General features: G+C 37.8%; 3 protein-coding genes across 4 annotated transcripts; all 3 read right to left on the bottom strand.

The window, feature by feature from the left end:
• Nucleotides 1-89: 89 nt before the first annotated feature.
• On the bottom strand, nucleotides 90-5,484 carry LOC110762312 (two-component response regulator-like APRR1). Its single transcript, XM_021964915.2, has 6 exons — nucleotides 4,744-5,484; nucleotides 4,358-4,519; nucleotides 4,110-4,243; nucleotides 3,573-3,728; nucleotides 2,253-2,334; nucleotides 90-1,613 (listed from the first exon to the last, which is right to left on the bottom strand). Exons 1-6 carry the CDS (start codon nucleotides 4,910-4,912, stop codon nucleotides 658-660), a joined length of 1,659 nt encoding a protein of 552 aa, XP_021820607.1. The 5' UTR covers nucleotides 4,913-5,484; the 3' UTR covers nucleotides 90-657.
• A 754-nt stretch (nucleotides 5,485-6,238) lies between these two features.
• LOC110762404 (two-component response regulator-like APRR1) lies at nucleotides 6,239-11,655 on the bottom strand. Of its 2 annotated transcripts, XR_002527546.2 has the most exons (6): nucleotides 10,986-11,655; nucleotides 10,330-10,491; nucleotides 10,082-10,215; nucleotides 9,776-9,863; nucleotides 7,581-8,858; nucleotides 6,239-6,409 (listed from the first exon to the last, which is right to left on the bottom strand). XR_002527546.2 is itself a non-coding variant. In XM_021965041.2 (5 exons), the coding sequence occupies exons 1-5, from the start codon at nucleotides 11,143-11,145 to the stop codon at nucleotides 7,978-7,980; spliced, it is 1,425 nt and encodes a 474-aa protein (XP_021820733.1). In that variant the 5' UTR covers nucleotides 11,146-11,655; the 3' UTR covers nucleotides 7,393-7,977. The 2 variants fall into 2 exon arrangements, 1 of the variants encoding a protein (XP_021820733.1); XM_021965041.2 differs by lacking the exon at nucleotides 6,239-6,409 and having other exon boundaries at nucleotides 7,393-8,858.
• Nucleotides 11,656-11,809: 154 nt separating this feature from the next.
• On the bottom strand, nucleotides 11,810-12,953 carry LOC148294617 (two-component response regulator-like PRR1). Its single transcript, XM_088252875.1, has 3 exons — nucleotides 12,797-12,953; nucleotides 12,469-12,608; nucleotides 11,810-12,337 (listed from the first exon to the last, which is right to left on the bottom strand). Exons 1-3 carry the CDS (start codon nucleotides 12,852-12,854, stop codon nucleotides 12,194-12,196), a joined length of 342 nt encoding a protein of 113 aa, XP_088109001.1. The 5' UTR covers nucleotides 12,855-12,953; the 3' UTR covers nucleotides 11,810-12,193.
• Between the last annotated feature and the right edge of the window lie 2,170 nt (nucleotides 12,954-15,123).

Below are 15,123 nucleotides of genomic sequence, written 5' to 3'. Positions count from 1 at the left end.
CCCCTTCTTTGTTCAGTAAACCACAACTTCTACATCAAAGAAAGAAAAAGAGCTTACTATGCAGCTTCTTCATATACTGAACACAAAGCTAAGGAAAAAGATACTTCCATTATGATATTTAAATGACTACAGAATTCCATACTAACAAAAGGAAAAAAAAAAAAAAAAAAACCCTCCTCCTTTAAGAGATAATCTAAAACTTCTCCATTGTGACATTATTCAAAATCTCAAACATTTCTTCACAAAATAAATTCGGAAGATTAACATATTGCCAGTTTGGATTTTGAATATGGTGATCAATCAAGGATGAATGCTTCCCCACGCCAGCATGCAGAATTTGTGGTTGAAGAGCTCTATATCATGTGTGTTTTGGGAATTTTTGTCCCTGAGCAAGATGGGCAAGGGGATGCTTTACCAAGATCTGATCTTTGATTTTATTGATTTAGAACCAGAAGCTTGCAGCCTTGATCAATGTCCTTCAACCAATATGTTGATGCACCTAGTATATTTCAATTAAACGGGCAGCACCAATCCCCACTCATCACATAGAGAACACCAAAAGATGCAGGTAACTTCCATAACGAAAGGATTACGGGAATTAATGCATCTTAGGAATGAGACAACCGTCCCTCATTACCAAATACAACGACTTCAATATCAAGAAGCACCATATTCCGGGGAGGAATCCCTTGACGCAAGCTCCTCATCATCCTTTTCATCCTCCTCATCATCATCATCAACAGAAGCAGGTTCACCATTAAGATCCACATTTACACCATTTAACTTCCTCACAAACTGTCCCCGCACACGAGGCCTCCTTTCGGCAAGTCGTTTTCGATTAACATACCGGATCTTTTTGTCAAAACACCGCTCCTTTCTCTTTTGCCTAAATTTAATCAATGCTGCCTCCCTTCTGTCAACCTTATTTGGATTCACTTCGGTTGAAGATGAGTTTCCAAATGATGGCCATGAATGAGTATTAGGCATTTGACCAGGTTGTAAGCATATACTAACCGGGTAATAGGGGAATGACGCCATCCCATTTAAATGTGGAGGGTAGTGTGGAAGATGATTGTATTGCGGCATAATAGCTGTTGTAGCATGATTTTGCATATCATGCAGATTCTTTTGATAAACATGGGCTGATGATGACATCATAACTTGATTGACAGCCCCGGACATATAATATTGATAGGCAGCTTGGGCAGGTGTGCCAGAAAAATCATGTTGACGTTCATTTCTTGGATGCACAGGCATCAGAGAGTATCTATCTTCCTCAGCACTCTTTTGATTTTGAAGTTCCATTGATCCAGATGGGGTACTAGACCTCTCCAATGATAGAGAATCTGGGATACTATTGCTGCTTGGCAAGTCGTCTCCTTGTGAATAGCTTTCCCATGCCTCTCCATTTCCATGTACTTGGGGATTATCAACCACTTGGAGACCACATGCTTGATGTTTCTCTTCTATCCTCAAATGTTCAGCGGTAATGTCTTCAACATGGGCAACCACTTGAGAGTTGATTGTAAGTTTGCTTGATTTGACATAGGTAAAGAAGGCAGATGACTCGCCAATCTTTAGTTCGCTCTTTTTTGGGCCAGATAAAAATTTTCCTGAGGAATATTATCAGAGAAAAGGGCAAAAGTTACCCAAGTGGTAAAGATGAAAAATGGCATACTGAAAAAACCATTCTGCTTCTAAGGAAAAAGTTACTCAGATCAGTGAAGTCAAATGAATGATGCCGCTAGACACAATACACAGCCCTTAGCCATGCATGATGGTATCTAGGGAACACATGTTCATCGCATATGATATAACAAGAATTCTCACTGTTTCTGTTTTCATCATCATTAAAAATAATAAATAAAACTATACAAGAAGTTCGGAAAAAGCATCAAACAACTACAGGCTCAATGTCACTGATTGTCTCTAGCTTTAATTGTATTAAACTCTCAAAGTCTTCAAAGACTGTCATCTTTCCAAGCATAAACCAAACTGAAGCCAAAACCTCAAAATATTTTTAGAACTCAGCTTGAGAAAAAAAAAAAATTCAGAAAAGGCAGTAAAATTGAAATGATGTCGGCTCATGATATTACTTTAAGTGATCCTATGTATTCATCCATTACTTGTTTCAACTACACAAACAATGATTTATTTATTCAAATGCAATGCGGAAGATGATAAACAACATTAAGCTCAGGAGATGCCCGGACTTTGGGAAATCAGCAATTCAATTGTCACAAGTGGCTCACCAGTTTGTCGGTCACTTATTCCAGGAACATCAGGCCGAAATTCTGATATATTCTTGGGTGGAAGCTCCATAACAGCAGCAGACTAAAAAATAAAAAATAAAAACATAAAGAAGAAGAAGCCAAAACAAGAAAAGAACATATATAAATACACGTTCATAGTCATTATAAACATCACTGATTTTCCTAGGGAGCTGGATCCACATATAAATAGTTAGGCTTCACAGTTTCAGCACAGAAAAATGAATTTAGGTTTCAGCAAAGAAAATGTAGACAAGTAAACCATGACTGGTCCATGACATTGTGAGTCGTATGTCTACTTGGTTCATGGTTGAAGTAAGAGCTACTAATAAGTAATCAATTTAATCTTAAATGAAGAGAAAACCTAAGTTCCTTAGTTAATTATGAATTATTTGACAGATTCATCCCGAGTCCTAACTAATTTTTCGGATTCCAACAGTTGTTTCATATCGAATCTAGTTCAGCATGAGTTATTACTGAATATATGATGTCTGCTGGTAGAGAAAAATAGAATTTCAACTAAAAAGATTTATAATGAGTTACATTCAGTTTTCAAGCCTTTTTTTTTTTTTTTTTTTTTTTGAATAGAAACATTGTATTGATAATCAAGAGGAAAAGCCCTCGATCAAACAACAAAACCTATAATATAGAGTGTCTGACCTACTAAGACTGAAAGTAATTCTGTAATTAAGAAACACAAAAAACAAAACTTAAGTAAAATCATCTTAAAACTGCCATCATGTCTCTCATGATGATAGAGTAGTGATAATCCTTAAACTGCCCCGAAACTGAAGCCCAAAGAGATGCCCAAAATTTAATTCTATCCCATTAATGTACATTTTAAATATTTAACATCTAAAATGTGTTAGTTAGATATATACAGGGCCCTTCAACAGCCGGATCCTGCACCTCAAATAATATCTATGCATATGTACTCTTAGGTGTTATGCCTAATCTAAAATGCTTCCACATGTATTTTGAGTAGCACTATGGACTCACTATGGACTCTTCTATTGCTATATAATCCTACTTGGACTGATTCCATAGATCACCCAAATAAAACTCAAAACAACGTATAAAGTTCACATTTCACATCTTGTATATATTGCATATTAGACCCCTCTTAGACCAATACAAGCAAGACTTATTACATGATGCAGCGTCAGTAGAGATATTGGTCTCACAATGAACATATTTTTTAGTTTGTATATATTTAACAATCAAGCTTCAGCTCTATATTTATTAATTATTAAACCCAACTTCTCTTCTTTAATTTTCAAAAGAATAAAATAGCATAGTCACCTTATCTTCCTGATGAGCTGACATTCCTATCTCTGGATTGGCAGACTTGTCATCTGTGTCATCCGAGAATAAGGTAGTACTGTTTGTATTAGATCCGCTAGGGTCTGATATCACCGGATCAACATAATTCAAAATGTTCTTCTCTGCTAGCCCAAGCTGCCAAATACATAAAAATAAAATCTAATTACTGATTTGAGAGGAAATAGTGTTCTAGTGCACACGCATCAATTATGTAGTGGAACTTGAAAGAGAGGTATTACTGATGCACAGACATGGCTCTTTGAAATAAAGGTTACGAACTTTAACTTCAGATGAGAGAAGGCTGAGAAGCCAAGTAATCTAATTGCATGCTTTCTTCTGAACTACCCAAGATAATACATTCACCTAAGAGGGTCATAAAGAGATACTAACAGCCTAAAGCAACATCAACACCTATATGATGGCAAGGGGCAAGAGAAGATTGACTGGTATGGAAGGGGTAGAGGTAATTAGAAGAACAGCTCTCTAAACAAAAACATCAAAGTCATGCAAACGAACCATGCGCCTTCTTCTCCACATGTGTGTCCACAAGTTTAGAAGCTCATTAGTTCGTAAAGGCTTCACGAGATAGTCTGCTGCTCCAAGCTTCAAGCACTTAACAACAGTAGAGACCTCGTCTTTTGCCGACATCACTAACCAAAAGAAAAGGTTCAACAGTGAGGTTAAGACAATACTTTTCCTCAAAAGGAAATATTTATCATTAAGTGAAAATGGCAGTGGTAAGACTAAGAGCAAAACATGCTTACTGATTACAGGAATGCGCCTTAACTCTCTATCCCGTGTGATGTACTTCAACATTTTCATGCCTTTGTTCATTGGAAGGTCAACTTCAGCAAGTATGAGATCGATATCAGGCCCCTCTGCATTCAATGCATCAATCACCTGTCTAGGAGACCTCACGGAAATAACTGTGAAGCAAAGAAATCAAGAGTCATAATTTAACACACGCACATCATCTTCCATATTCTTAATAGCCAAACAGAAGATAAACGTTAACATTTTCCTAACCAAACTTCAGAAACCAAAGAGTACCCCACACCAAAAAAAAAACAAAATTTAAGCACACGACTCACAAAATTCAGCACCACATGCAGTAAATTAATTAAAGAAATAAAAGAAAATGGTATATTACCCTGGTAAGAGCATTTCACAAGAAGCGTGAAAACCTCTTCCGAACTGTACTCGTTGTTATCGCACAACAAAATTCTCACTCTGCTCCTGTCTATGAACCCATCAGCACCGCCGCCGCCGCTATCACCAGCTTCACAGTCTCTGTTCAAATTCAGCGCCTTAGACTCCATAGCCAAAACCCACCAAAGCCCAAAACCACTCCGAAATGAAATAGCTTTAAAATCCCATCACCACCTCAAACCCAAACCACTCCTAAGGGAAACAACTTTAAAATTCCATCACCACCCCAAACCCACCCTCAGGAAAATACTCAGATACTAGAGAACCTCCATGGCAGAAAGCTCCACTTCACGGCCTCTATCAGAATTCGAAATTAGGGTTATGGGGGTCTCCAATTCCCAGCAACTTCATTCCCAGTCAAAAACCCAAGCCCGCCGTCCGTACAATCGAAGACCCCGAGCGAGCTGAGACGTCAGTTGATCGACGGTTGAGAATTCTTGACCAGCAGGGGAGCGGATAGAATAATTAAGAGAAAACAAAGTTCCGAGTTTGGATCACCGGCCAGCAGCTCACGTTAGCACAGCCAAAATGGGTCTGACTCGGCCTTGCGAGGCCGAAAAAGAAAGGAAGTGAAAAACAAAAAGAGCCAAAAAGAAGGAAAAAAATAGAAAAAGAGTAGACGGAAAGTAATGAAATTATTAAATTCTCAATCCGCCTATTGGGTATTGGGTACAATTGATCTGTTGTATCTCTCAGCTCCATCTGTCCAATTATAGAAGGGATATTTATTTTTTATTTTTTATTTTAAAATAATGTACGGGTATAGTTACTAACGTGCGCCTACACGGCTACAGGCGCATGTTAGATGAGAGGAGACGTGGAGGGTTGGGGAACAGAAAAGAAAAGTGCAAAGAGGTAGTGTTCAGGTTAGGATTGTTTGGTAGAGACAGAGAGGAGGACTACATGGATATGTTTATTCATTTTTATTTTTGGGTTTTTCCTCAAAGAAAATATGTCAAATTGTTTTTATTCTTTTTGGGGAAAGTGAAATATATCACAATTTGGCAATTGTTTGTCTACATTTCCGCATCCATCGAAGTTAGAATGGGTTGATCATACAACTGCTTCAACTATAATGGGAATAATTTAGTTATAAAGTTTATAATTAGACTGCATTTTATGATAAGTTGTTGAATCAATTTTCAACAATTCAAACTTTGTCCATAAACCCTAATTCAAATGATATTGGGGGTGCAATGATGAAGGGGTAGAGCCTTACATTAAACTCTTGTTGTGAACAAAAAGAGAAATATAACTCTAAACTTAGAAGTTAGGCTCCATAAGATATAAAGTGAGTTATCTTGTATTAGTGAAAAGAGAATGACCAATATTTTCTGCCATGAATTCCTCAAACATTCAGAGAGCGTGTAGAAAGGCTAGTCCATATATAAACGATGTAATATACCATTTACTGCAAAACAAGAGGAACCTCCAAATCTATAGAAGCAGAGCATTTAGTTGATTGACAAGCGGCATGTGTAGTGCTGGAAATCAGTAGAGAAAGAAAAAAAAACACTACTCTATGGGGGTAGCCTTTGCTCTTCTGCAAGAGTTTTTCTCCACATGCAATTACCAGATTAATCTCACAAACATGTGTCTGTCCCATCCTGTACCGAATTAAAAATGAAGCACAATAAACACATGGACATTCATCTAAAAAGCCTAAAATACCAAGCACATGATATTATCCCAGAATCAAAATAACACATGCTTAAAAAAAACATGTTCAGTAGGGGCTTGGGGACCATCTTGCAACACCATGACATGGATGAAGCTGAGCTGCATGCAGAATTCTGTTCCTTGCCTAACCAGGAACATTTGTGGCCCGTTTTCCTACTTGCCCTTGTGATGGAAAAAGCTAAAGCGACATGTAACGACTGCTTGTACCGGATCTGATCAGCTGATGGAATCTCAATTACATGATCTCTCAGAAGCTGATCTCACTCAAATTGGCTGAGTCTTTTTTTTTTTTTTCTGTTTATGGATGGATAAAATAGTGGGGGGTAGCAAAGGCATCACAGCTTCAACTTGGGTTCAACTTTTAAGATTGTTCTGGAGTACCATATGAATTCAAATTTAGCACACTGCTAACACCATTAAAGGACATCTATGGTTATTGCAATTTGGAGACTGGAGGGCTGCATCGATAAAATCTGAAATGTTTGTTTGTAGAAGGAGAATTATGAATGAAAAGATTTACAACCGTCCACCTGAACCAAAACTGTCAAGAAGCTGGAAAAATAAAACTTTTATCCTAGATAAAATTGCTATTAAAGTAAAAGAGAAAGAAAAACGTCCTGGAAAAGTCACTGTTCACTATCATTATGTCGTCACATACTCAAGGAAGCATGAGAAAGCCATGCTAAACCAGCCAGATTATGTGCTCAAAATAAACCCTTCTCTAACTCCTTTCTAAAATAAAGTTATAAAAGTCAAGGTGATGAATTGGTGATGCTTACATTTACACATTCAGGCGCTTAACTACATGGTCTCTATAGATGATGATTTGCTATGCAGCTGCCTATCATGCTGAATGGTGTATAAATAGATCAAATTAAATGTCTTCAAAATATTACTAAGATATGGAAAAAAGGAACAAAATAAGAAACTTAGTTATGATATTTTAATGATTATAAATTCCGTACAAACAAAAGAAAAACAAACTTCTCCTTTGAGATATTATCAGAATTTCTACTTTGAGACATTATTCAAAACTTCTCCTTTGAGACATTATTTAAAAAGTAAAACATTTCTTCACTAAGATTTTGGAAGACTAACCTATTTCCCATTTGGATTTTGAACATGGCGATGAACCAACGATGAATGCTTCCAATCCTAGCAAACAGAATTTGCGGTGGAATAGTTGATTGACGAGCTCTATATCATTTGTCTTTCGGGCTTTTGCAATCCTGAACAAGTTGAAGACAATGATCTGATTTTTTATTTGATTGAAATTAGAACGAGAAGCTTGAACCCTTGACCAATATTTTTCAACCGGTATGATGATGCTCATAGGATACTCCAATTAGACAGAGCGGCCAAATTCTCATGCATCCACATAGGGAGCATCTAAAGATGCATGCAGGAACTTCCAAAACAAAACTTTTACAACTACAAAGTAATTATCACATCTTAGGAATTAGAAAATTCCAGTTCATGTCCAATAAGAATGACTTTAACATCCAGAAGAACCATCTTCTGGAGAGTACTCCCTTGACTGAAGCTCCAGATTTACACCACTTACCTTTCTCACAAATTGTCCCCGCACACGAGGTCTCCTTTCAGCAAGTCGCTTTCGGTTAACATACCTGATCTTTTTATCAAAACAAAGCTCCATTCTTTTTTTCCTAAATTTAATCAATGCTGCCTCTCTTCTGTCAACCTTATTTAATTTCACTTCAGTGGAAGATGAAATTCCAAGTGATGGCCATGGATGAGTATTAGGAATTTGACCAGGTTGTAAGCATATGCTAAACTGGTAGCAGGGGAATGGAGTCATCCCAGTTACATCTGGAGGGCAGTGCGGAAGATGATTGTATTGTGGCATAATAGCGGTTGTAGAATGATTTTGCATGTCATGCGGATTCTTTTGATGCACTTGTGTTGATGATGACATCATAACTTGATTCACAACCCCTGGAATATAATACGGATAGGCAGCTTGGGCAGGTAAGCCAGAAAAATCTTGTTGAAGTTCATTTCTTGGATGCACAAGCACCAGTGAGGATTGGTCTTTCTCAAAATTCTTTTCATGTCGAAGTAACATTGATCCAAGTGGGGTACAAGACCCCTCCAATGAAAGGGAATCTGGAACACTACTATTACTGCTCTGCAAGTCATCTCCTTCTGAATTGCTTTCCTGTGCCTCTCGACTTACGTGTACTTGGGGATCATCAACAACTTGGTAAGCAAATGCTTGATGTTTCTCTTTTATCCTCACTTGTTCAACAACATTGTCTTCAGCGCAGCCAAGCGTGCTTGATTTAACATATGTAAAGAATGATGATGACTCTCCCATCTTTAGTTTACTCTTTTTTGGGCCAGATGAAGATTTTCCTGCAGAATATTACCACAAAATAGTGGAAAAAGTTCTCAAAAGGTAAAGATGAAAAATGACATAGAAAAACCGTTCTGCTTCTAGACAATTTTTTTCCTTTACTAAGATCAGCTAAGTCAATTGAATGATGCAGCACGTCCATCACATATATATCAGAAATTCTCATTGTCATTTTTGTCATCATCATTACAACTACTATAAACAAAACCCTACAATGAGTGAGAAAAACTCGTTAGACTTTCGTTTGTTACATACTTCTTTTGAAAAAGATAAAGGAAAGTAGAGACTAGAGACTCAATGTCAATCACACTCTCTTGCTTTAACTGTCTTAAATTCTCAAAGACTTCAAAGAATGTCATATTTCCAAGCATAGACCAAATAGAAGAGTACTCTACTAGAAAAAAGATCAGAGTCTAAACAAGTAAACCAAATAAATATAAGCTGAATAGAATCCTACGGCACAAACAAACAATCTTGTAATCAGTTTCAAATTGGAGAAAGAATTTTTCCCACGTACAGAAACTTCAAACATAGCTAATCACCAAAAAGACAGCAAAACTGAAATCATGTCATTTCACGATCTCACTATTAAATGAATACAAGCCAAATAGCACCCTGCAGCAGAAGAAACAAGCTTTTTAGATCAGATTCAAATTGGAGAAAGATAATTTTTTTAAACGAAAATTTTATTTTAAGAATAGTTTATTATCAGAAAAGAAAGCAACATTGAAATGATGTCTTCGCATGATATTCCTATAAGTGATCCTACGCATCACAGAAGATGATTTGTTTCAACTATGCACGCAAATCACGATTCATTTTCTCAAATGCTATGGAAAGAAGATAAACAATATTTGAAGCTCAGAAGACGCCTAAACTTTGCAAAGTAGCACTTCAATTGTGACAAGTGGCTCACCAGCTTGGTGGTCATGTATTCCTGGGACATCAGGCCGAAATTCTGATACATTATTGACTGGAAACTCCATAGCAGCAGCAGTAGAAAACTAAAAAAACAAGACAAAAGAAAAACGAAATAAAAACCATATAAATGCACACTCTAGGGAGTTGCAAGGACAAGAACAAATAGTTAGGTTCCAGCAAAGAAAAATAAAAACTTAAACAAGTAAACCATGATTGGGCCGCATGTCTAGGTGGTTCATGGTTATAGTCACTAATAATTTTGGAAGTACAGGAACAAAACATCAAAAGTCATGCAACAAACCATGCGCCTTCTTCTCCACATGTGTGTCCACAAGTTTAGAAGCTCATTAGTTCGTAAAGGCTTTACGAGATAGTCTGCTGCTCCAAGCTTCAAGCACTTAACAACAGTAGAGACCTCATCTTGTGCTGACATCACTAACAAAGAGAAAAAAGTTCAAACAATGTCAATGAGGTTAAGACCATAACTTTCTTGTAAAAGAAAAAAATTTATTAGGGAAAATTGCAGTAACAAGAACAAAACATGCTTACTGATTACAGGAATGCGCCTTAACTCTCTATCCTGTGTGATATACTTCAACATTTTCAAGCCTTTTCTCATGGGAAGGTCAACTTCGGAAAGTATGATATCTATATCAGGTGCTTCAGCATTCAATGCTTCAATCACCTGTCTTGGAGACCTCACTGAAATGACTGTGAAGCAAAGAAATTCAGATCCATGATTAGAGTTTGACACAATTTGAAATTTGGAATGAGATAATCAGGTTCCACTTTAGATGGCTCTAAAACCAGATACGATATGGATTTTAATACACAAATTACTACAATCTAAGCTACCTAACAACATGTAAGGCAATGTTACTGCAGGATTTCAAAGAAACTCCTACGGCATTCATAGCCTTGTTGTCATGTTCAGAATTCTTTATAACTTTTCAATAAAGAGTTTTAGATAATAAAAATACATAATAAATAATAAAAGACATGGAGAAGGGAAATGAGCTAACATAAAAATCAAGCTTTAACAATTTACAGCTTTAAGGAAGATTGTTTCAACAGGTGGCATTTAAAGACCAACTAGATCTTCCTTCCATTTTCTTAGCAGCCAAACAAGTGATAAGCTTTAACAGTTTCCATTGCAAAGATAACCAGTAATTAATGAGAAAAAGTTATAGTAAATAATATATTACCCTGGTAAGAGCATTTCAGAAGAAGGGCAAAAACCTCTTCCGAACTGTACTCGTCGTTATCACACAACAAGATCCTCACTTTGCTTCTGTCAATGAACCCATCACCACCACCACCACCATTTTCAGAGTGCTTCTTCAAATTGAGCTCCTTAGACTCCATAGCCAAAACCCACCAAAGCCCAAGCCGCTCCAAAATGAAAACAGCTTCAAAATCCCATCACCACAACCACAAAAACCGCCCTCAGGCAAACTCTGTTATATTAGAGAACCTCCATGGTCAAAATGGGGAGATAAAAATCATCACTTGAAGTCCAGTGCTTCAATCAAAGTTCCTAATTAGGATCAGGGTTATGGTTCTCAGTCGCCGGAGACTCCAATCTCAGCAACCACCACGGCCACATCGTACGGCTGGCGGAGCGGCGGGCCGTGAAGAATTACAGACAAGTGAAGACTGTCAGTTGATTGACGGTTGGGATTGCAAAGTAACTCGGGTAAGGATAGAATGATCACATTTCTCATTAAGAACAAAAGTAAAGAAGTTGGTTTAAGATTAATTTGTCCACAAAACTTGATGATTGTTAGAGTTTTTGTTTGGTCTGGATTTGATGAGGAATTTGACATGGCACATTGCAAGGCATTTGATGACTAGCTAGCTATATGTATTGTAAGGAATAAGTCATATAACTTCCAACCACAAAAAGATTAAAAGAAATGAAAAATAATAATGATAGGTCATAAGAGATGGAAAGTCAGATTATTTACTATATCAAAATATTGAATTTTCCAACTCCTCAAAACTTGCCTATGAGTGAGCTCAAGTGGCATTGAAGTCAGATGATGAAAAGGTAAACGCAAGTTCAAATTTGTTCACCTTGCTTTTTAATACCACTGATTACATCTGGAAACCATCAAAATACTAACTGGTTCATCTGCTACTTAAAATCTAATATATGAGCAACCTTGCCAATGGCCATGGTCGATAGCTAGGTGCTTGTTTCTTCTGTTTGAAGCCAGGGAAATGTTTTTATTCTAGATTTTTCTTGAACCATAAAAGCAAACATAAACTACAAAATAAACCCTTCTGAGCCTAAGCATTTCCTTCATGGAGCATAGGTTCATTTTCCTGGAACAATTTGGTTTTTGGAGTTCAAGGATAACCAAATTTTATTTGCAACATAGATTTCAGTAATTATAGTCTTGGTTGCCATTTATTTTTTTGATACACACAAAGTTGGCTCTGGATCCTCTGGAAACTCTTCATCTCTAATACTCTCATCTAAGACCAAGATGTTGTTCATAGTAGGCTCAGTTGAAACCACAAGATTAATGCTCTTCTGTGGTGGCTCGAGCCCCTGTAAGATGAACGGAAAAAAAAAACACAGACGCACACAAGTGAAAGATTTGAGCATAAAGTTGATCATCCAATAACCATCCAGCCAGGCATTCCGATGAGGTTAGAAAAAAAAAATGGAGCGATGCCTACCTTAGGTGGCTTCCTCTGCCTCCAAGAGTGGATCCACAAGTTTAATATCTCATCAATGCATAATGGCTTCACCAGATAATCAGTAGCACCAAATTTTAAGAAATTGTAAAGAAAACGGCTTTCGTTCTGCTTCGACAGCACTTCAAAACAGCAAGGAAAGCAAAGTAAGATGTGCTGATTTACATGGCTTGCCAAGCATTGTATCCATTTTGATGCAAGAAATATAGTGCATAAAGTTTGTGATGTTATATATTCTTCCTTTTTAGACATTTCAACTTTCTCTTCAGAAAGATAAAGAAACAACAAGAAGTAAAACTAATAAGCTTACTTATCACTGGGATATGCTTGAAATGCAGATTCTGCATTATATATTTCAACATTCTCATGCTTGCATCTATGGGAAGGTCAACTGCAGCAAGTATGATATCAATGAATGCCCACTCAGCATTCAGAGCATCCAACACCCACAGCAGAGCTTACTGATATTACTGTTATACAAAATTAAGGATCTTAATTAATTTTCTAAAGATGTTATAAGTTATAATCTACATGGATTGATAATATCAGAATTCAAGGTTGCACATGCTAGAAGACACAGCTGCTGCATATTATACATCCAAACTCCAAATGTTTGTAATGTAAGAAATTGGGAACTTGTTTCAGCTCATGATCAACATGCAAGAAGAGAGGATTGATATATACATATACGTACGTTACATTACATTACATTACGTACCCTGATAAGAGCATGTTGTCAGTAGTGTGCAAACCTCCTCACAACTCTCGGCATCGCGGTCACACAACAAAACTCTTACTCTGCTACGATCTATGGACATGTTCTTGCTCTTAGCTCGGCTGCCACCATATTGCCTGCTGCTATTGCCAATGTCTATTTGCTTACCTTTCTCCATTGCAATTCAGATCAGCAGCACACAAGCACAAGGCCTAGAGATGCACACATCCATGCAGCAATCAAGCTCCCTTGCTACAAATACACCAGTTACCCAACAAAAAGTTTGGCCTACCAAACTTTGGGTCGGCTTGCACGGCCTCCAGCCAGATATTTTGAGGACTGATCATAAATTTTGCAGCACATGTCTCTATATATATCTAGGACTTCACCCCGCTGCAGCATCTCACCTTTTCAGAGTTCTAAATTAAGCTCATAACTCCTTCTCCATTTTAAGGATTAAACCCCATTGTCTCATGGATTACGACAACTAAACTCAGTGCACCAAAATCATTTCAGAACTTAACCACCACATGTTATGTTTTTTTTTTTTTTTTTTTGAATAGAAACTTATATATTCAAAATAGAGACAGTAACCACAGAAAAGAGAAAACACAGGTGGATAAGGAATCCACGGGGAAACAAAAACAGGGAGCCTCAGCTCCCACAAGGAACCAAGCCTGGAAAGGAGAAACAAAACAGCCAAGAAAATACAAACACCATAACACGAAACAGGGAAACAAGAAGGCCATCACTTCACAGCCGCACACAAGTCGCGACTAATAACAGAGGCATTCAAATCCTTAAAAGCATTGGTGACGGAAGCCCATAAAGCAGCCCAAAACTTCACTCTATCCCAGAGTTCATCCACCCCCGCCCCCTTATAGTCCTCGAAAATCCTTTTATTCCGTTCAAACCACAAATTCCAGAAAAGAGCCTGTAAAAGGCAACCCCAAAGGACTTTAGCCTTTCTCCCTTTGCCCAGCGCAACAAAATTGGAGGAAAATAACTGAAAACAACCTTTAGGAGTAACCCAGACAGCTCCAACTTCCTTCAGCAGTAACCACCATATCTGAATCGAATAAGGACAATGAATGAACAAATGATCCACACACTCCCCATCAGAATAACATAACACACACCAATGGGGGGATAAGCACATAAAAGGACGATGTCTCTGCAAGAGATCGCAGGAATTAACTTTTCCAATAACAGCTTGCCAAACGAGAACCTTAACCTTTGGAGGAGTTTTACTTTTCCAAATCAGATTGTATGGGGGAAAACTCTCCACAGACCCGTTATCTTGAATGAAGGAATAGAAAGAGTGGCAAGAGAACAACCCTGATTGATCTAACTTCCATCTTCTGTAATCCCTCCTAGAGGGGTTAATCCTAACTTCATCAAGGATAACCAGCAGCCTAGTCACCTCGTCAAATTCCCCCACCGAGAGATTTCTTCTAAAACCAAGATCCCAACTGTGAGGAAACACACCGTGACTCACAAATGCAGAAATGTTGGCATTCTGATTGCTGGACAGATTGAAAAGTCTGGGAAAAACCTCTTTGAGGACACCCCCCCTGCTCCAATCATCCTCCCAAAATCTCACCTTGTCCCCGTTACCCACCACAAGGTCACAGCCAAGAAGAAACACTGGGTAACCACGAGAAATATTATTCCACGGACTACGACAAGAACTACGCAACGGAATGCTAACGTTCCAACCATTGGCACTCTCCCCATAGATGCTACTAATCACCTTGTGCCAAAGTGACTCAGGTTCTTTGGGAAACCGCCACAGCCATTTGGCACACAACACCTTGTTTCTTGAGTTTAAAGACCCCACCCCTAGGCCACCTTTGCATTTTGGTTTTCCAACAATCTCCCACTTAACCAAGTGAGAGGACTTCCCATCGTCCAAACCCTCC

This window comes from Prunus avium, chromosome 5, assembly GCF_965620075.1.
Source record: "Prunus avium chromosome 5, drPruAviu1.hap1.1, whole genome shotgun sequence".
NCBI lineage: Eukaryota > Viridiplantae > Streptophyta > Magnoliopsida > Rosales > Rosaceae > Prunus > Prunus avium.
This window is presented reverse-complemented; position numbering and strand designations above follow the sequence as displayed.